The sequence below is a fragment of the Globicephala melas genome, chromosome 4, assembly GCF_963455315.2.
Source record: "Globicephala melas chromosome 4, mGloMel1.2, whole genome shotgun sequence".
Classification (NCBI taxonomy): Eukaryota; Metazoa; Chordata; class Mammalia; order Artiodactyla; family Delphinidae; genus Globicephala; species Globicephala melas.
Window position 1 is genome coordinate 73016487 of NC_083317.1, and position 22790 is coordinate 73039276.

The 22790-nt window shown below is 34.6% G+C and overlaps 1 protein-coding gene across 11 annotated transcripts in view; it reads left to right on the forward strand.

Annotated features, from left to right (window-relative positions):
• The window catches only part of ACAP2 (ArfGAP with coiled-coil, ankyrin repeat and PH domains 2), a 164740-nt gene extending 142802 nt beyond the window's left edge, over window positions 1-21938 (forward strand). For 4 of the 11 annotated variants that reach the window (XM_060298262.1, XM_060298264.1, XM_060298263.1 and 1 more), the window contains 11 exons: window positions 482-690; window positions 1031-1100; window positions 2834-2925; window positions 4660-4844; window positions 5507-5611; window positions 5998-6090; window positions 7151-7338; window positions 7767-7876; window positions 9146-9256; window positions 11471-11532; window positions 17415-21938. In XM_060298262.1, the coding sequence (XP_060154245.1) occupies window positions 482-690; window positions 1031-1100; window positions 2834-2925; window positions 4660-4844; window positions 5507-5611; window positions 5998-6090; window positions 7151-7338; window positions 7767-7876; window positions 9146-9256; window positions 11471-11532; window positions 17415-17515 (1326 nt within the window). In that variant the 3' untranslated portion in view covers window positions 17516-21938. Of the gene's footprint in view, window positions 1-481; window positions 691-1030; window positions 1101-2833; window positions 2926-4659; window positions 4845-5506; window positions 5612-5997; window positions 6091-7150; window positions 7339-7766; window positions 7877-9145; window positions 9257-11470; window positions 17212-17414 lie in introns of all 11 variants that reach the window. The other 7 variants (XM_060298267.1, XM_060298268.1, XM_030860216.3 and 4 more) reach the window with 4 other exon arrangements.
• Window positions 21939-22790: the final 852 nt, after the last annotated feature.

Sequence of the window (22790 nt, forward strand, 5' to 3'; positions counted from 1 at the left end):
TAATTATAATTATGCAAGTGATCTCCTCATTAGTAAAAGGCCATATCATTTTCAGTAATTCACTGCAGTAATTGAAACAACTTGCTTGCAGTTCATTGAATACCTTGGAAAAACTTGGTATAGAATAGTATTTATTTTATTCTTGAGTCTTTATAGTCTCACGTGTACTCTCTCTGTCTCTCATCCTGCGTGTTAATTTACTGTTCCCCTTTCTCTTTGCCATTTTATCTTGTACATACATTCATTGTGTCGGGTTATTTTTCAATATTAATGTGTTTCTCCCCACAAGACTAAAGGCCAATTGATGGAGGAAACTATATCTTTTCATCCTTGAATCCCCGGTGCTTAGAACAGTGCCTGGCTTAGGCCCATAATAGGCCTTCAATTTGTTGATTAGAAGCATTTGTTTGGAGCATGCAGTGTGCAACGTAGTATTACAATCCTTTTTTTTTTTTTTTTTAATAATTCTTAATTCTTTTAGAAGCTGGATAAGAAATCATCTCCATCCACGGGAAGCCTGGATTCTGGAAATGAGTCAAAAGATAAATTATTGAAAGGAGAAAGTGCATTGCAGCGAGTCCAGTGTATTCCTGGCAATGCCAGCTGTTGTGACTGTGGTCTGGCAGACCCACGGTGGGCCAGCATCAACCTGGGCATCACCCTGTGTATCGAGTGTTCTGGGATTCACCGGTGGGTAGGCCTGCCCAGGATGAGAGACTTCTTTCCGTTAAACACACATTGTAAATTACTGTGTCTCATTGGTTAGAGGACCTTTCCCACTTGCCTAGTTTGACTGCCAGTGTGTTTTTGTATCTTTTATGAAGTGGATAAAATTCTGGTTTGTGAAGTACTTTTGAGGACTTTGATTCACCATTCATTATTAACTAGAAGATCTGTCCCTATTTATGTATGTGTTGAGGCCTATATTAGAGACTATGTCACATTAAGAGAGAAAAATAACTTGCATAATGTGCAAATAGAGACTTGAAAATTTTATATATTAATGCAGTCTTTTTTTTTCCCCACTTAGGAGTCTTGGAGTTCACTTTTCAAAAGTACGATCTTTAACTTTAGACACCTGGGAGCCTGAACTTTTAAAGGTAAAATGAATATTTGCTTAAAAATATTTTATGTTTTCACATAAAAGTCAAGATTTTATTTATTTATTTATTTTTTGGCCACATAGCTGTGCAGGATCTTAGTTCCCCTACCAGGGATTGAACCCGTGCCCCCTGCAGTGGAAAGGCAGAGTTCTAACCACTGGACTGCCAGGGAATCCCCCAAAGTCAAGATTTTAGAATCTGGTTTTACAAATGTGTGAGTTTCTCAGTGCTAACAGTGAATTAAATTGTATTGGAACATATCTGATGTTATTTTGGCAAATCTGGTGTTTTGTTAGTGGTTTTTTAAATTTGCTAAGCTTATTATGTAGCACTCTTAACTCCATGTCAGTTCACTTTTTTTTTTTTTTGTGGTACGCGGGCCTTTCACTGTTGTGGGCCTCTCCCATTGCGGAGCACAGGCTCTGGACGCACAGGCTCAGCAGCCATGGCTCACGGGCCCAGCCGCTCCGCGGCATGTGGGATCCTCCCGGACCGGGGCAAGAACCCGTGTCCCCTGCATCGGCAGGCGGACTCTTAACCACTGCGCCACCAGGGAAGCCCTGTCAGTTCACTTTTTAAGGAGACCAGCAACCCTGCATTTTTATGTTTTCTCACAAATTATCTTAGATTCTGTGCCTTAATTTTATATTTTATAATTACATAAATTCTTGTTAAAAATATTAGATATTGCTATAGTGAGCTGCGTGATGGATTGGTATAGCATGTCATTATCATTGCATATTTTAGCATAACACATTTGCAAATTTACATTTTTAAGGGGTAGTACTCATCAGACTAAGACATCCTTTTTCCTGTGTAAGGATTCATATCTATGAAAATGTCATAAATGATTTTATATCACAACTGGGTTTTTAATATTTACAAAATTTATACTGGTTAATAGTATACCCATTTTAATTCCCACCATTTAGTTTACCATACTGTAAAAAATATACGTTTGTGTAAAGGTTGTAGTGTATCCTACATTTATTTCTGTCTGAAAATTGTGTTCTTAATATGCTTGTGTTTTTATTTCAATCCATAAATAAACCAATAATCCTGTCAATTAAGTAAAGTAAAAAGTTTTCTTTGTGGAATCACTGTGGAAACGTCTAAATGAAAGTGATTAAGTTGGCTCCTGTGGTAGAGCCCTATTTCGATAGATTCCATAAATTGTTATGAATTCAAAGGAGAAGAAAGTGGGGGGTGGGGGCTAGCAATCTAATTTCTGCATCAACTTTGCGTGTAGATATGAACTCAGTGGATTCAGTTTAGAAGCTTTGGTTGAAACACAACTGTCTGATACATTTAAAAAATATTTAGAAATACTTATAAATAAAGAGTAAGGAGAAAATAGTTTGCTTCAATTCTGAGTTGTTTAAACCTTACCGTGTCTGGACTTAGGCTTCTTTTTTCAGTAAACTTAGCAGATGTTGTGAATGTGTAGCCTTGTGCTAGCCACAGTAAGGGATAGAAATCTGGTAGAAGATGGGTGAGGAGAAACGCTTTCTTGAGGAGTAGTAATCTTCTAGGGGAGGTATTCTGGTGAAGAATGGCAAAATGGTGATATTGCTCTCAGTCCTTGTCTCCTTTTGTTTTAACTTTAAGCATCTTTGTGAAATGAGCATTTGCAGAACATGCAAAAAGAACTAAGTAGCTCTGTTTGCTTAAGGATTTATACAGTGTTTTTTAGGAAATTATTGCTTATTTTCTGTCTTTCTGCCAAACAGCTTATGTGTGAGTTGGGGAATGATGTTATGAATAGAGTTTATGAAGCTAATGTGGAAAAAATGGGAATAAAGAAACCGCAACCAGGACAAAGGTACTGTTGTGTTAATGTGTTACCTCATTCCCCCCCCCACCACCATCTTCAATATAGCTGTTATTTTATTTCACTTTAATTGATATGTATTATTGAAGCAGACTGTTTAGAAGAGACCATTACTGCTTCTGTTAAAATGTGGCTGTGTCTCTCTTGGGTTTGTTAATTAGATAATTATATTTTACTAGTCAGATAATAAATTATAGTCTCCAGATGAGAGAGAATCTTAAAAATTAAGGCTCCGGGGCTTCCCTGGTGGCGCAGTGGTTAAGAATCCGCTTGCCAATGCAGGGGACACAGGTTCGAGCCCTGGCCCAGGAAGATCCCACATGCCGCGGAGCAACTAAGCCCGTGGGCCACAACTACCGAGCCTGTGCTCTAGAGCCTGTGAGCCACAACTACTGAGCCTGCATGCCACAACTACTGAAGCCTGCATGCCTAGAGCCCGTGCTCCACAAGAGAAGCCACCACAATGAGAAGCCCGCACACTGCATTGAAGAGTAGCCCCCGCTCGCCACAACTAGAGAAAGCCCGCGCACAGCAACAAAGACCCAAAGTAGCCAGAAATAAATAAATTAAAAATAAATTAATTAAAAAAAAAAGGCTCCACATAGGAATATAAAAACTCTTAGCAGTTAAAGGAGACAAAGTTCTGTTAGTGGCAGGCCTTTAAAAAGAGTTAATCTGTTCATTAATGTCTCCAAGGATCAAGTTTCTACTACCTACAATGAATAGTATCACATTGTTTGACTTAGTTCTGCAAATATTTGTTAATTATGTATTTCATACATGGCATTATTATATTGAAGAATTACAGATGAAAAGGGTAGCTTCTGGTAGGGGAGAGTACTTACTTAATTGCTCTGTTTGAAATTTTACTTCCAATTCTATATATGGAGACTCTGAACAAAGTGGCCGCCTTCAAGGTAGATAATTAGTTTTGTTGTTCATGTTATTTTTAGACTTTATGATTCTTTATATTAGGTATTAAAATTTTATTTGCCATAATCCTATGTTTGATTATATTTTTATGATAATTAATACTTTTTAAAAGTTATTGCCCTCTAAACCAATACCACTTAAATCAGATTCTTATTTTTTTGCTAAAGCATGTCTGTTTGAGTTATTTCAGACCTTGAGATATCCTATTTTAGCCAAAGACCTAGGCATTTTAGAAAGATGTAAGTAAGAAAAGGTATAGAACAAACTTGGTGTTTTATAGTTGTATCATAAATCAAAAATTTTTAATGTGATATCTTTTTTGGTCCCCCTTAAGTTAGAAATGCTATGTTGTTTTGAAGTAGTTGTCTTACGAAGAATTATGGTCATGACTAGTGATAGTTCAGTATGTGACATTATTTATCGGAGTAAAAATGAAATTAAAGTTAACTTCTGTAAATTCTAATAGTTTCTTGGTAATGTTTTTCATTCTGTAAAAAGCAAAAGGGAATATGTATGGGAATGAATGAGCATAGAAATTAAGACAATAAGAGAGTGCCATGTTAATACTTGTGATTTTTCATTTTATTGTTTGTTTTTCATTTAAACATGAAATCATAGTTCATTAAATATTGGGAAGGAAAACATGTTGTAGAATGTTGCAAATTCAGTTTTAACTAGTATGACATTTAGTGACTTTCTTTGAAAAATTCAATATGTAATGGCTTCTTTTCAGTATTAGCCATGCTAAGAGATTAAGCAGAACATCATGACATTTTTATGTATACCAACCAGACAGGAGAAAGAGGCGTATATCAGAGCAAAATATGTGGAGAGAAAATTTGTGGATAAATATTCTATATCATCATCACCTCCTGAGCAGGAAAAACAGATTGTCTCCAAAAGTTGTGAAGAAAAGAGGCTGAGCATTTCTAAACTTGGGCCAAGTGAACAAGTTAGAGCATCTCCCCAAAGTTCAGGTATTACGGTTTACTTGTTATCTATATAAATATTTTCTTAAGCTGAAGTCACTTTCTTAATCTCTGAATTAGTAACTGTTGTAGATTTTTTAAATGCTAAAAACTGTTTCCTTCTGTATATCCTACAGAAAAATTGGATTTCTCTGTCTTTAAAACAGTTAAATTTAAGCAGTGTTCTGATAATTCACATTTCTAGGTACACTTGACCCTTGAACAACTCGGGGGTTGGGGCACTGACTCTCCGATCAGTTGAAACTTCTCATATAATTTGTAGTTGGCCCTCCATGTATGCGTTTCCTCCATGTCTGCTCTGCAGTTCCTCTGTATCATTGGTTCTGCATCCGTGGATGCCACCAATCCCAGATCATGTGGTACCGTAGTATTTAGTATTGAAAAAATCTGAGTATAGGTGGACCCACGTAGTTCAAACCTGTGTTGTTCAAGGTTCAACCATAATGTGTATATTCTTAAGGAATAAAACTGCTTAAAATGAAAGGGGAGATGGGAATTGCAAATCTGTCATGCAAAAAGCCCTAAATATCTGATTAACCACCTAATAGCCTTCCTGTTTTTTCCTCCTAAATTTTTCCCAGTAACGTTTTTTCCTGCCCTTTTCCCTTCTTATGGCCTGCTTTGTGCTTTGCTAACTTGCATGTCCCCAGTGATTGCTGTAAATAGCGACGAGGCCAGGAGGGAGTCTCTGTTCTGTCCTGATGAGCTAGATTCACTCTTCTCCTACTTTGATACTTCTTCAAAACTACGTAGTAGTAAGTACTACTCTTGTGGAGCATTCCAAGTCTGTGCCCGTGGTCATTGTGCGGTGTGGCCATTTCTCTAGATGTTACCCATTGTCTCAGAATTACACATTACTTACAGTCATACGATAAATTAACTCTTTACTACCCCTGACACATTACGGGGTAATGAGATATGTTGCGACTCTGAAAATAAGTTTATTGCCAGGCTTCATGACTGATTCATATTTTGATACGTGAAGTGTTCCAAAGGATTAAAATTGTCGTAAATTTATTCTACTGGTGGTGGCTGAGATCACGTTGATGTATCAGAGCTCATTTTAAAACCTCATTGATTGTGGGACTTTTTTTCTTAATGGTGCAAACTTTAATCACTAGCTGGTTTTTCTTTAAAACAGTCAAAAGTAATGACAGTGGAATCCAGCAGAGCTCTGATGATGGAAGAGAATCTTTACCTTCCACAGTGTCAGCCAATAGTTTATATGAGCCGGGTGAGTTTTGGTGAAATTCCATGTTAATTGGTATTGTTTGCTGAAAAATGCATGTGGAAAATGCCAAGTTTGATTAAATAGTTTCTGAAGGAAGTGGTTAGTCTTTTAGAAGGTACTAAGGGGCAGTTAATACTGCTGAATGAGAAAGCAGCTATTTTCATATTTGGAAGTTCTCTCTTAGCTGTACATTTTTCTGAGCCTCAAGATATGTGTCAATAGCTAAGGATAATTTTTAATCTACGTGAACGGTATTTCTTATTACCCGTTATCTTTTTTTGTGGCTGTCTTTTCTTATCAGGAGAAAGAGATCAGCAAATCCCCCACATCCCGCCCCCCAAGTTAGGTTTTTCTTCTGACCTGTGCTTTCCTCCTATATTCTCTCCTTTATGATTTCAGTGGTTATGATCTTGCAGAATACTCAGGATAGTAAGCATTCTTTAAATTATTTGAATTGCTTGTACTGCAAATTGTGATGATGGTATTGGACCATTCTAGGAATAAAGTGAGGTTTGGTCTAGTAGTGAAATCCTTTAGGGGTTCTTACTGCCTCTTCTGAGTCTCTAAGTGCAGGCTTATACTCATATATACCTAATTTTAATCTAATACAGAGTAATTTACCTATCCATTGGATACTGGCAAGACCATAAAGGCCTGGTGTACTAGTCGATGTATTTATAAGAGAAGAAGGTTGTGGAGAGTGATTAGTCTATAGGAAATAAGATTCCTTTGTGAACATCTCCCATTAGCTCATTTTGTTAAACTAGTGGTTTCTTATGTCACAACTTTCATACTGTGATACAGGTAAGAGTTCGCTTTTTTAAAAAGCTGTGGTAAGATACACATAACGTAAAATTTACCATCTTAACAATTTTCAAGTGTACAGTTCAGTGGCATTAAATCTATTCACACTGTTGTGCTGCCATCACCACCATCTATCCACAGAACTCTTTTCATCTTACAGAACTGAAATTCTGTACCTATGAAGCAATGACTCCCCATTCTTTCCCTCCCTCCTTGCCAAGAGCTCATTTTTATTGATGTATTTGTGTTTGCTTTTCAGAGACAGAAAGGCAGGATTCTTCTGTGTTTCTCGACTCTCAACATCTTAATCCAGGACTCCAGCTTTACAGGGCTTCGTATGAAAAAAATCTTCCTAAAATGGCTGAAGCTTTGGCTCATGGCGCAGATGTGAACTGGCCTAATTCTGAGGAAAACAAAGCAACACCACTTATTCAGGCTGTATTAGGGGTATGAATTTGTAAATTCAGGTCTTCAGTGGTAGTAGAGCATTAAAAAAAATCATAATTCATTTTGAGCATAGCTTTAGCATTATTGTTTGCTTTAAGAGATGGGATAGAAAATAGAAGCAGCAGCTAGTAGTGATTTCTGAACATCACTTTGTATAAGCTCAATTTTTTTTCTTAATGAGGGAGTTCTAGTAATGAAAGTAGTGGGTTTTGCTAGATCACAAACTGCAAATTGAATCCCAGTTAGAAGTAGTTCTTGGGAAGAAAATAATATAATTTATCATTTTTCTGCTTTTTGCAGGGGGGTATTTTCTCTTTTGGGGAAAATACAATAGAAAGGCTATTAGAGTAAAGTAAATACTCTGTTAATAGAAATATATTATTGTTTGTTTGCTTTTTCTCCATTGTTATCTTCTTTTTTCCTCTAAGGGCTCTTTGGTGACATGCGAGTTTCTCCTTCAGAATGGTGCTAATGTGAACCAGAGAGATGTGCAAGGGCGGGGACCACTGCACCATGCCACTGTCTTAGGGCACACGGGGTAAACTAGTGCTTATATATTTAAGTAGTTGAAAAAATTATTTTGAAATAATGTTTTGCCCTTTCTCAGGTTAAGATTGTTAGCTAGAGCTTATAAAGTTATACTTTCCTTGACTTACACTCTCATGCTGGCACTTAAAATTTTTAAAAATTTCATTCAGAAAAAAGATATGGTTACTTTTCAGATAAGAAAATTGCCAAGCTTACTTTGAACTTTACTAATTCTTTATATAGATCTGTTTTAGTATTTAAAACTGTGGTGATTTCATCAGGCAACTTAAGTCTGTATTTGTGTATATTTATGCATGTACATACATTATGTAGATAGCACATACATTTTGGGAGAGTTCTGTAACTTGGTAAATTTTAGTTTTCCCACAGGGTAGTTAATTCTTATTTTGTGCTATTGATGTGTGTCTTCTGGAGCAATATTTAGATTCACAGAACAATAAAGCCGTAAAAATGGGCTTTCTACTAGAGGGTACAAATAAAGTCAAAATATTGGCCTTATGTAAAGTTTGTGTCATAGGTCATTGTTTTTCAATAAAACATCTCAGGATCTCCAAGTCTTATTACCTGGACAAAGAAGAAACTGTCCTTTTTTAATGTTTATTTTATAGCATCTTCTATTTTCATCATAGCTTATTTTATTTCCCTCTATTAGCAAGAAGATTCAGTTCAATAACTTTATCATAAAAACTTTTCTCTACTTAAAAATGGTTGTATTTAACTCATCCTTTGTATTTTCTTCATAATCATAATTATTCCCATTTTACTTTATAGACTCCATTTATTCATTTTTTTTCATTTTTTGTCAGTTTCTTCAAGTTATGAATATTTGTGGAATACAGCAGCAAGATTACTTCCCACTCGTTGCTGTTGTATTATCGTTAATGTATTATGATGTTAACATTGCCTTGGCTTTCTTCTTTCCCAGATAATGACCTTGAGTGATTTTTGTTTTATTTACATTTATAGTTATCTGTGTACATCTTTTTATGATATTCTTGGAGGGTAGGGACCATAATTTACACATCTCACTATGCTGTATATTATCAGGTTAAATGTGAAAATTTCATAAGATTTATAAAATGTTGATCATGGTAGATTTTTATTATTAGAGTCAATAGTCAATAAATCTTTGTAGAATGAAATCAAGAATTTCCTAATGAAAATGTTATTTCTTTAAGTAGTGCTTTTTATTTCTTAAGGTGAATACTAATTTTTTTTCTTATCGGCAATATCTCATAAACACTGTTCCCTTAAACAGGCAGGTATGTTTATTCCTAAAACGAGGTGCCAATCAACATGCCACTGATGAAGAAGGGAAGGACCCTTTGAGTATAGCTGTGGAAGCAGCCAACGCTGATATAGTGACCTTGTAAGTGTTTTCTTTTCACTTGATTATTTTCCATACACCGTATTACTTAATACAGTGTTTAAACATAGAGTTTCGTGTGTAGGCATGAAATTTAAACTTGGTTCTTTACTAGAAGCCATTTACTTCTCTAAGCACGTTAAATGTATGAAGCACTTTGCATACATGAACTTACTTGGTTCCCACCTCAACCCTGTGAGGAAGGTTTTATTATTATCAGCCTCATTTTATAAGGAAGCCAAGCCACAAATAATTTGAGAAGCTAGTAAGTGGTAGGGCTGGGATTTGAAACCAAGAATTCTGGCTCTAAAACCCATGTGCTTAGCCACTTCTGTTATACTGCCTGGCCAGTAGGAACAGAAAATCAGTAACTTTTCTGATTCTTTAACTCTCAGTACAGTACTGGAGTGGGAGTTGGATTGGTATAGTAACAGGCAATTTTTCGACTACCTCAGGAATTAGAGGATTATAAGCAGGGAAACCAACTGCATTGATGTTAGTAACTTTTGCAGTTGCATTTCCTTTGGGCAGTGATAATTAGGGGACCTGTTTGTACTTACTTTTTTAAAGAATTATTTGTATGAGTCCTCTATTTTGAGGTAAAAATATTTGTTTTGGAATGTTTGAATACAATTTAACATGACCTACTAAAGAAAGAATCTTGAGGTCTTTATTTGATTTTCATCTTAGATCAGAGTTGTTCATTACACTTGGAATCTAGGAATGTGGTTGTCACCTACACTTTATTGTTGTGTAGGGAGTCTCAAGCATATGTTGTATGAATCGCTTATTCAGTCTATTCTGAATGAAGCCCAGGATTGCTGATTCCCTGTTAAATAAGTAGAGATAGTTCCATCTACACTACTGAATTTCAGTCACTTACAGATAGAAACTCCCTTGACTGTCTTGAACTCCTGAGCTCCCACTGAGAATTCTTGACTTGCCATATATCACCCCTCCCTGACCCCTGCCAGATTAAAACAAAACGAAAAAACAAAAGAGCAAGACATATTTTCTCTGTACTTAGCTTCTTTTCCTCACTGGAGGGGTTATTGTTATTATGGAGTCTATTGTAGGAAAATTTACATCTATTAAATCATTATAGACTTAAAATTGGAGAAAGATAAGTTATTAAAGAAAAGATAGGAGTGATATACAGAGAAATTAACCCTGGCTGCAGCTTCCCAGGCAATTCTTACAGTAATGGGCCTTCTTCCCCCAAAATATGGTCCCAAATTGTCTTAAGTTTTCTCATTTTACTTTGTATGAGGACGTCAGTTTCACTTACAATTTTTTGAAACAGGCATCCTCTGTGCAAAGTCCAAATACCAAAAAGGGAGACTTATCTTGCTATTATTAATTCACACAATGGTTGGAAAGGAAATGGCAGGGAATTGTGGTACTTTGAAGATAAAAAAAGCCCATGTCAGATGCGGCAACTGCCAGAGAGAGCATGCTAGAAGAGGGTGACAGAAGTCTGGGAAGGCGTTGAGGATTTGGCGGCCTGGAGGACAGGCAAGAAGTACAGAGTAGGAGAGGGGCACCACAGGTAACATTTGCCTGTTTCAAAATGTTGCTTAAAGTCAGTAAGAAAATGAGAGGAAATTCTTGTTTCCTTAATCCAGTGCTACAGGTCTTCCTGCTGCCAGGGTAAATAACCCAAAAAAGAATGTATAAGCAATATGGTAACCATGCAAAAATCTTGGTAACCTATGGTCACTTATTATAATGTCTGTAGGTCAGAATATATCCCTAATATTTATAGATAACACGTGCTATTTATACATCTGGAACTACCGTACCTCAGGGTGAACCAGAATGAACTTATGACAGGCTATTGCTTCCATTCTATAGAAGCAATAATTTCAGCAGTTGGCAGTTAAAGTTTGACAGGTTGCTTTAGGAGCCAGGAATTCTCTGTGTCTGGAGGAAGTAAGCTGCTAGAGGTGCTGCCGGGAACCTGCTTAAACAGAAGTGAAATGCCCTTGTTAGAAGTCTTTTATTGTCTTCTCTCATGAGAATTGTATAAGATAAAATACAGTTATTTTTGTATCTCAGATTGCTGGGCCTGATAAACTAAAAGTACTTTTGTTTCAGTGGCAAATACTGGTAAAAGAAAAAATTACATGAATACGTCTTAGCTGCGTATGTAATTCATTAGCTTATGAATATTTATATTGTATAACTTATCTAAAAAATTCTTTTATTTAATTTTAGGTTACGTTTAGCAAGAATGAATGAAGAGATGCGGGAATCAGAAGGACTTTATGGACAGCCAGGTCAATATTCTACTAATAACCATACTGAAATGCAGTATAAGAAATGCATCCAGGAATTTATCAGTTTACAATTGGAAGATTCATAGTTCTTTAGCAAACTAACTTAATGCTACAGAGTTTTTATAAATTACTTGTAAATTGTGAGTTGTTAGGTATATATACTGTACTTACTGAATTCTTGGGAGTGGCTCACTCCCGAGCCTTTAAAAATCCGTAACTATTCCTATTACAGAACACATTTACTTGCTGTATCTAACTCTGGCTGCTGACTTCTTTATCTGCTGTACAGATGTCTTCCATATACATTCCAGAGAGGCGAATGGAATGATAACATATCTTTATACACTTACAGCAGCACAGCAGTCATTTTCTTTTTGGCTGTCAAGTGAATATAACAAAATTGTTTTCTTTTTGTTATTCAGGGAATTTCTATAAATTGTGTTCAGGGAAAAAAACAAATCACTATGTGTTGACATATAAAAGTCAGTATGGAAAATGCCTAGAAGAAGTTTATTAAATTAAGAGTTCCGTATTTGATCTAAAAATGAGTGGAAGGTTTAAGAATAAAATTTACCAGTAGGTTAAGAAGTCCATAATGCAAATGGAGTTAGTTTAAAAGGTATAGGGAAAAGGTCAAATTTTATCTTGTACCTTTGCCCCAAGTAATTGTACAATATCTGTTGGATAAATGGAAGTATTTAGAAGAATATTTCATGAGCTTGATGGATGGCAAAGTAGACGTATTCTTATTAGAGAGAACTCAGGATCAGCTCAATTCTCATTCTGAGTAATTTTTGAGTCGAGATGTCAAGAAAAGCAAGAAATGTTGCTGATCAGATTTCTTTCTTTGATGAACATATCCTGATTAGACATTCTTCACAAAGAAGAGAGTAATAATTAGATCTCCAGTTTCATGAATTTGAGTATATGAATTACTAATTTATCTGTTTTAAATTCATATACATGCTGGTTAAAAATTTTAGGAATTCATGACTAAAATAATTGAGAATGTTCAGTTTTAAGTGAGTATGTTTGATTTTTTTTCAATGACTACTAATATATTATTTTAAAAGTGGCTTGTGATATCATCTATCTTTCCTGTTTAAGTATGTTTTGAAATTTCTGCACTTTATGCTAGCTTCAGCCATTTACTTTTATTTTAGCCAGATTAATATATAACTAAGATAAATATGGGGCCATTCCTTTCTCAGAGGACTGTATTTATGACTTATTTTTGGTCTACTTTAATAGGAACAAATAAGAACTTTGAGAATAGAGGCACTTCAGCTAGATACTTCTAATCTAGGGTGTCCCACTTTAATCCTATGGATCAAACAGTACTACTGACTCATGATGTACCAAGATGTAAGAGTGCTGATTAAGGGTGAAGTCTCAGCGTTAATTCTGAATTTCACCCATTTGTTTTAAACTTGAATGTTAGACTTTAAATACATTATAATTTTGTAACAGATATACACATAAGTGATAGTATTACTAGGCCATTTTTGAGGCCTTTATGTTTAAGCACTTTAAAATGAAAATTATTCAAAGACTATGACCTGATTCGTGAGGTAAGAGTGAACTTCAAGATTTTAAGTTAAACAGTTTTTTTTTTCCTGACATTTTAAGTGTAAATGTTTTCTTAAGGTGTTTGCTGATGAAGCTGCACCCAGCTGATTAGTCAGAAGGTCGGTGGGTGACTTTTCTCTGGAGCTGGGAAGCTTGGAAGGACAGGTCTTCTTATGTTCTTGCAGCTTCTAGTTCCACCTAAACTGCTCGGGCTTCTGCCCCCATCTAGGAGCATTCAAATGTCTCTTTCACTGTCATTTTATGTATACGTTTATGAGTATATACCTTCCGCTCAACAGTAGAAAAACAGATTTTTCCAATTTATTTGAATGAAAATTTGAAGAAAAGGCTTATTTAAAAAAAAAAAAGCTTGGGCTTCCCTGGTGGCGCAGTGGTTGAGAGTCCGTCCGCCTGCCGATGCAGGGGACACAGATTCGTGCCCTGGTCCGGGAAGACCCCACATGCTGCAGAGCGGCTAGGCCCGTGAGTCGTGGCTGCTGAGCCTGCGCGTCCGGAGCCTGTGCTCCGCAGCAGGAGAGGCCACAACAGTGAGAGGCCCGCGTACTGCAAAAAAAAAAATAATAAAAGTAAAAAAACAAGCTTTCCTACCACTCAAATTTTAGCTTAGAAAAGATTAAAAAATAGATCAGAAGTCTGGAAATGGTATATCAGCAGAATAAAATGAGATTCTGATTTGGTAATAATTAGATTTTAAATTCATTTGGGGGTCTCGTAGTTAAAGCAGAACAACTTTATACTTATACAGATGACATGGTAAAATGGCTCAGCAATTGCTCTCTGGCTTCTTTTCCTTTATGAGTCTTGGGAGAGCAGATATTTTTGCTCAGGCAGCAGGTCTTTTTTCTTCTCTGCTTATCGCTGTAAATTTCCCTCATAGATTTTGGTTGGTTGTTTTATCTAGATCCTTTTTTTGTTGCCTAGCAATAGAAGGAAAACTTCAGAATTCTGGGTAGTTTTAAAAGGCGGGTATTTTCAATTTTTTCATTATGAAGAGCCCTACCGTTAAAAGACTCAGATATAATCTTTGGGAATGATGGACCTATGTCTAGGAAACCCCACTTTTGAACTTTCTGTCTACAACTCTATGGACCTGAGACTCCCTGTTTTTTGCAAGGCGACTTAAGAGCACACATTTCCTGAAGGGAAGATGTATCCTTCTTTGTCAGTTCCCACAACTCATAGGACTGGGTGGGTGGGTGCAACATCACGCCGTTCTCTCAATTGTTGGAAACCAGTTTGGTGGTTCCCACAGTCTCTGGCTCTGTGACGACTCTTGATTGTTGGCAGAGTTTCTCAGCCAGTTGAAAATCACTGCTTTAGTGAACCACTACTGGTTACGTGAGTATGTTGCTGATGAAGATTGATCATTGATCTAATCAGTTACAAAAAGGAAGCTGTAATCAGCCCAGAAGGGGCAGGATCATACACTGATCACCTGGGAGTAGGGTCTCACAAGCTGTCATATCTTTGAGGGGAGTACATTTTGAGAGCAAAATTAGCAAAATCTTGGATCATCACTGCTGTTGCAGTGCTTATTCTGAATACCAAAAATCAAGAACTGTTTTAAGCTATCAGTGGAAATATAGCAGTCCACATTTCAAAAAACTCAGAACTGTCCAGGCACATGGAAAAGTTAACTTTCTGAAGAGAAATAAAATGTGATGAAGTAATTTAAAGAATATAACTTAGTATTACAAATATTGGGTGGTTAGTTGTTTACTGTTTATAATAGACTGTTAAATGTACTCATATGAACTTTCCAGGGCAACATATTCTGGGTCATTGTTTATGTATTGTAGTGTAGACAAGTTATATTTGCCGTGGGAAACATTCTAAATGATGAAAATTGTATTTAAAGAATCATATTGAAGTTCAATTTGTGTTAACTATATTAAATATCTTAGTCACTATTGTTATCGTAACGTTTGCTTTTTGACAACACATTTTGAGGCCTAAGAAAGGTATTATATTGATAAGTCCCTTAATTAACATTTGGTTAGAAACTGAATGTTAACAAAAAGTTTTGTGTATGTGTGTGAAGGTGAGACTTCCTTTTGTATTGTATTAACTCTTTTAAAATGTATTCGGTAAGTGAAACCAATGAGTAGTGTAGCACCAACACTTTCCTTCAAGGAAGCATTTAATTCAGTGAATTAAAAAAATCTTATAATTTGTTTTGCATGGTACAATGGTTCTACTAAAATGTACTTGTGTAGTAGATACTTTAAAAACAAAAACTGGGAAACCACAAAAAGGAAAAAAAAAAATCTCACAACCTGTTATACAAAATATGCATTGCTAATAGTAGAAGCCATATATTGCCATTGTACTGTTGTAATACTTAAGATTGCTCACCTGGTGCTATCTGTAAACTATTTGGCATTAGCATCTATTAGATACTTCTTCCTATTTCTTCTTGAATGTATAATGTGTGCCTTTTAAGTTATTTCTGGTGTTGAATGGTAAAATCAGTGTGGTATTTTTGTATTATAATCTGCACTTTACACTTTCTTCGAAAGTAAAACTCCAGACTCTCCAGTTTAAATAGTATTTTTAAAATATTTATAATGTTTACAATAAATATTTTAAATATTTGAATTCAACATCTAAGAATAAGAAAAAAGTTTAAATATTTTATATGGTTTGTTAAGTGATGTTTAATGTTTGTCTCTTCTCAGTTTATTTTATATCTTTTAGAGTGGCTAATAATGGGAATAGATTGTAGTTTGTCTTTTAATGTGGGGTAAACTTTTATGAAATGAAACATGGGTGTAATTGAATTGTCTTACCCATTGTTCCACCATATCAACCTTTATTGTTTTAGTAACAATAATATGAGTTAGATGTTACTCTTAGCCAACCTATTAAGATTCTCTTCTTACCGTATTTTTTCTTTTTAAAGTAGATTGATTGATTCAGGTCATGAGAAAAATTCCAGGGCTAAATGAAAAACTACATAGAGATTTTAATAACTTGCTTTTTACATTGACTAAATATTAAAAGCATTAACTTTTTTTTATTGAAAATCTTGGTTTATGCTATTAGACCTTTTACTAGATCTGTATCCCCCTCCCCCAGATTTTTTCTAATTCTCTGGCTTTTGGTATGACATCTGTTGCCTCAAAAAAATCTCACTTTTTAAAAGCTGACAAAACTTACTGCACTATTAACAACAACTGTAGCAATGAGTGTATAATAAGATGGATGCAAGGTATCTTATGGGGAATAATTATAAAACAATGTTCCAACACTAATCATCTAAAACAGTATTTGACAGTCTAAATTCTGTTTTCTAAATCAGAAAACAGAATTATGCCCAGCTTCTGCATAAAGCTAATATGTTTAACAGGAAGCATTCATGATGAATGATTCATCTTGAAAATAAGATTTCATTTTATACAAATGTTTTGTCTGAGGAGTTAGCCTTTATGTGTGTTATATATTTAGTTTTTCATTGCAAGAAAAATAGTATTCAATCCACTATAATACCAGTATCTACAATCTTCTCTACAAGCATATTTGTACGTATAAACATTTGTATTACTCTAATTTAACAGATGTCTTTGATATTTATTCCCCTTTTGTCATAGCATCCTTGCTCATATGACCTACACTAAATGAAAAACTGACTAAATGTGAAATGATTTTAAAGTCATTTTCTAGGCTTTATTTTATAAGCCTAGTAAAAAGTGGATTAGGTGCATTAGTTTGAGTTAAGAATTAAAGTTTGAGTAAAGACTTACTTTTTCACATGCTATTTAAATTAAAATGCCTTTAATTAAAAGATAATATTAAAATATGAGGCTTTTTTTCCCACATGGTTATTAGTTTTGTCTTGCTAATAACTTGCATCCAACAGAAACATTAGTGTTTGTTTTTGGTCTTTTCTTTTGGCCTTGATCAAGGGAAATATTTATTTAAAGAATGCTTTGTTTATTTAGAATGACGTGATTTACCTCATTTAGAATGACTTTTATTTCTCATGTGTTAATAAATGTATTTCTTTATATTGCTTTAAAACACTTGCATCTTTGCTCTTTTCTAACTCTGAACTTTCCTCTGTGGCTGCATCTGAGGTGCTTTTTTCAGGTATAGTTTTTTTTTTTTTCTTCCACTGTATACTTTTCCAGCACTTATATTTAGTTGGTCTTTTTTCTTCCAAAAATGCTCATCTGAACAAAATTTTAATGTAATGAATTATAAAATAGTTACTAGTTGTAAAAATGAATGTTGTTTATTAATACTTTCAATTGTGTAAATTTTAAAAGTCTCCTCATTTTACTTTCATGCAGGTGATGAAACTTACCAGGATATTTTTCGTGATTTCTCCCAAATGGCATCCAATAATCCAGAGAAACTAAATCGTTTCCAGCAAGATTCACAGAAATTTTGAGTTTTTTTAAGAAGGGGAAAATAGTAAATCTGGTGACTCCCTAAAGTATACATTTGAAAGCTCACAGATTTTTACTTCTTTAATTCTACTTACTTACTTTTAGTAGCTATTGAGTTTTTTGGGAAAAAGGTACCCGTTCATTGATATTTTTATAAATCAAAACATAGATCTCTAGTAGTTGGGAGAGGAACCTACTTTAAGACTTCTTTTATTAAAATTTTTTTTAAAGCCTGTTTAAAGGGCTATTTTTTATAGATTAAAATTTAAATCTAGACTTAGGCCATCTCTAGGTTACAAGATGCTAAGAGTTTAGACAAAATAATCTTTTTTTCCCAGTGGGTGGTAGCATTGAATTTTTTCTTCTGTGCACTGTGCCCAGGATCGTTCAATCAAGCATATCGGCGTCGAGTGGGAGCCTGATGTCCTGCCTGACTTGAGAATATGTCTTTGCTTTAGCTTCCCTGATGTTGGTGATTCCGAAATAGTTTTTTTCTGTTTGTTTGTTTGTTTCTTGGTAGCCTAGCTGTCATATACACAATATGTAATTTAATTATTAGAACTAGAGAATGTATGCCCCCCCATTTGCTCAAAAATGCAGTTATATTCCTCAGTTATTGTCCAGTACTTTAACGTACATACAGTGGCTGTACAGATTGACATAACTCAGTCCTTTAGATTTATTCCATTTTATGAAGGAAAAAAAAAACAACCCTTGACAATAGTTGTTTTTTAATTACCAAAAGAATCTCATAGAAGTTGTAGTTCTTCATTGTTTAGTTGATTTCCTAAAACCTTGACAAATTTATTGATGTAACAAAACTGTGTTTCAAAGGTTACTTGAATGTTGCAAAATTATGCTTTCATCAGTTGTAACTATCAAAGGAAAAGTTGACTTATAAAATAATGTAGAACATTTTTATATTTGAAGTGTGTCCTTTTCCAGATACAATTTTGCTATTGCTCCTAGTGAAAGGAAAAATATCTCTGTAAAAGGAGTAAAAAAGACTCAAGTTTTTTTAGTTTATACTAAAATATACAGCAATAAATTGCTTTTTAATTCTTCTAACATCTCCTGTGTACTTGTTGTACACGGTATACATTCTTTTAAATTATAGCATCTATATAGCTTTAGTATTTGGTTACATGAATCACAGACCCTTGAATTCCAAAATATTATGGGTATACTGATTTTCCAGGTATATGCTACAGATTAGTCTGATTCTATCTTTGATTGACATATCTTGTCAGGAGTATAAAATAAGTAATTTGCCTTATGGTTTCTTTCTGATATTGTCATAATTAAGTTTAACTTTCTTTTTCAAGTTACATGTAAGTAATATTATTGATACTCAGTTTCTAAATGAGAGGTTTTTAAACTTGAGTTGCCAAATGAGTACAGAAATTATATTTCATTGGGTAGATAATAAATTTTCTAACATTTTCCCACCAGTAAGTAGAGTTTTCTAAGTTGACTGAACATCAAATCAGAATCTGTCTAAACAGGAATTATACTGACATAAATTCATATCACAGAAAAGGTTCCATATTTGTTTGGCCAAATTGCATGCATATAATGCTTATTTAGTAATAATTGCTGTGTATTAGATAAGGATACAAATATATTTAGGGATTATTTCTAAGGAAATGCTAACTTCCAAAGCCTTGTATTTTAATTGCAACAATACCAGGAACCTTAAATCTTTCCTGTTTCACCTCAGAGTCACAGGTCACCGGGCTTTGCAAAAGTCTGATTTGTAGCATTTTTGTTAGTGTACTTTGAAATTAATTGTCCGAAAATCTCAAGGAGAAGGAAATATGTTGAGAAAAGAAAGAAACAAAGAAAGGAAGAAAGAAAAAAAGAGAAAAGAGTGCCTCACTTTTCCTTTGTAGTGCCTATTCCTGTTTTGCTTCTAGGAATTCATCTGACCTTTATCTGAGGAAGCCTAGGCAGTTTACCTTTTGGATACAACCTTTGGTCTTCAGATCACTTCTGGGATCTCTGGTTGTAAAAGCAATTCTTGATCATACTCTTAACTCCTGTGGCTTCAGTCATGAGTTGTTAATGTGGCAGTAATTAGTGTCTACTTAAATTTAATTGTTAGAGATGTATTTGAAGTACACTAAAGATCATGGTTCTGAATATCTTCAGAGAAAGTGAAATCTTTAACAGTACAGGGAGCCTGTACGTACAAAAATATACTTCTGTGGCTTGACTTCTTGAATATGCGGAGACCCAATTTGGATTAAATTTGGCAGAAATGATGCAGGAGTAACAGCAAGGTTTTAAAGTAAATTAATGGTTACAAGTAGTTATAGAGTAGGTTGGCTCTTAACCAAGGTGAATTAGCTGTGTCAACTAATAGCCTTTCTGTAGTATGTAACAAATCTTAGTTTCATTATGCTGTGAATTATTCAGTATCATATGATAAATTATAGTTTAAACAACGTTAGTCATACTCTTGGGCTTCAGAAATCAATTTGACTGTCCTTTGTTTTCATTCCCTCACTGATCTGCTGGTATTAGTTTCTGATTCCTTGTCATTATTCCATTAACTCATTAACTTAAAAGTTAGAGTAATCTGAAAATAAGAATAGCAGTACTATGAGGAATTCATAAAATACAGTTTCATGTTAGAACTAGACTAAAGGTAATTGCATAGTTATTTGCAATTTTTTCATTGTAACACTTACATGTTTAAGATTTCTAAGGTTTTAAAAATTACCTTTGGTACAATCCTTAGAAATTCAGAAATTTCCAGGGATTCACTATATTACATTGTTTACCTAATTTATACTGGTCTTTGTAGATTTTAATCAACTTTGGTGTTTACTTTGTAAAACATACAGATTTTATTTGGAATATTACTTTGGTTCTTCATGGGTGCATTTTGAAAAAAACTTATACTTTCACAGTCTGGACAGCTTAAGTTTGTGATGTGTTAAAGCAGTATTTTAAAAATATAATTTTACACATGTGAAGTGGGGTCACGATAAACCAAATTGTATTTAAGATTAAATTTACTATCCATTTTGAATAAGACATTCCCATATCACTCTTACATTGTGGAATTAACTTTTCTGTTTGGTAGCACTTTCGACTATGGACATGAGCTGGAAAAATGCTATATTTTTATAGAATTGTCTGTTCAGAATGACTTCAGACCTGCATGATATAGTGGAAAGAGCACTGACTAGTTACTTACTACTCTTACTGGATTCAGAGCTCCTCACAAATACAATGAGTGGGACGAAACAAGGTGAAACTGTAACAGCATCCCTTGGTGTACTGTTCCGCTGCTCACATCTGCTCACAGTGTGCTTTGCCGTTACTCACAGTAGGACTTCTGAGATCTTAATCTAAGAGCACCGACAGTGTCTCTTCTTTGATCCTGGGCTGCTCCTCTTGTTTGACAGAGCAGGTCACTGGTTTGCTGGTTGGTGGCGTAGCTGACACCAGAACCCCTGTCTGACTAGTAGTCAGAGGCACTTTACTCATATCATGAAATGATTTGAAATCATTGTAAAGCAGCAAAATTGGATAATGACTGCCAGCTTTCCTTGTTCTTTGATAACAAAGACTCCAAGTATTCTGGAGAACCTGGATATAAAGTTACTTTGAAGGACTAGATTAGGGTTTAAATACGTTAAATTGTAGGGAATTGTATATATTTGCAATAACAAACATTGATGAAGGCAAAACGTTGTAAAGGCAATTCTCGTTCACATATGCTTATCAATTTCTTGATGCTTCTAAACGAAGACAACTGAAAGGGGCATGGATTCAGTTTGGCCAAATCCTGACATCTATAAATATGATTTTGGGGGCATCCTTTTCTATTTACATAAATTATCTACTAAAATAAGGTAATGGGGGGAGGGAAGTAAGGTTTGATTAAGTAAACTTTTCTCTACATTGCTCTTTTCACTATCTTATGTACTAGATTTTCTTATTTTTCCTCAACACACCTCCCACCTTTTGGGTGTTCATTTTAAACAGGGAAAGCTCGCTACATTATAAAGAATGTTGGCACCATTTATTTTACACAAAGGCTAAAGGTTAACTTTTGGAAGTGATGAGCTACTTTTCTATATGTGTTTACTCGTGCTTTGTGATATTTCTGGATCATTCCAGTCATAAAGACTTATTACATGTAATATTTCCTGCTACCTGTGAAAAGGTGTATTTTAAAGAATGTATAACCAACAATCCATTTACTTTTTATTAGTATGTAGAGGATTTATTTGTATCTAATTCATGAATGTAGTTTTACTGTAGGATGTCACTGTAAATGGAACAAAGTACATTATCTTTATAGTTATTCTAAAATGTATATTATGTAAGAATTGTAAATATTATACCTGATTAAACTCTTTGTATGCCAAGAAATTATGTCAAGTCAATAAAAATCTCACCTCTGGCATAGTTCTATTATGCTCAGACTTCCACTTTATTGTGAACTACAATTGCAGACATACCTGTTAACAACTGTCATGTTTAAGGTCCTGTATTCCTTTCCAACGCTGTCACACTGGTCCAGATTGATCCTGTTTGCTGATTGCTTCAACCATGAAATCCATTTGGATCTTTTAAATATTTTCTTCTGCCCGATCACAGAGCTGTATGGCTCCCAGTTCATTAGCTAAAAACCACAGAAGGCCTTTTTTGCTGTAGCTCTAATTTTTTTCTATTATGATTGAGATATCTGTTGAAGTTTCTAATCTAGCCAACACATTTACACTCAATCCTTTTAGTAAACAAACAAACAACATGTTTTTGCATGAAATGGGATTGAAGGAATAGAGGCTTGAAGGAACAGACCTGGCAGTGAATTGCCTGCTTTTGCCTTTCCTTTAAAAGTTAGTTGAAAGCAGACACTTAAAACTTTTCTATGTAATTTGCTTTATTCCACTTCATTTCATTTTCATAATAGTTCTTTGACAAAGAGAATCCAAACTGACAGTAAATGTTTTCAATGAAAACAGCCTACTTTTCGTTATTACAAAACAGTGCTTTTTCATCGTAGAAAAATGTTTAAGTAATGATAAGTAAAAAGAATTCCATCCTAATTCCGTCATCTGCCTGTGATGTTCATGTGTGGCTAGTAGATGGTAGCTACTAGCTACATGTGGCTATTGAAATTTAATTAAAAGACAAAATTAAGAGTTCAGTTCATCTGTGGAATTGCCACATTTAAGAGCTGACTAGCCATGTGCCCAGTGACTACTGTTTTGAACAGGGCAGATAATAGAGCATATTCATCCTAGGAAGTTCTAT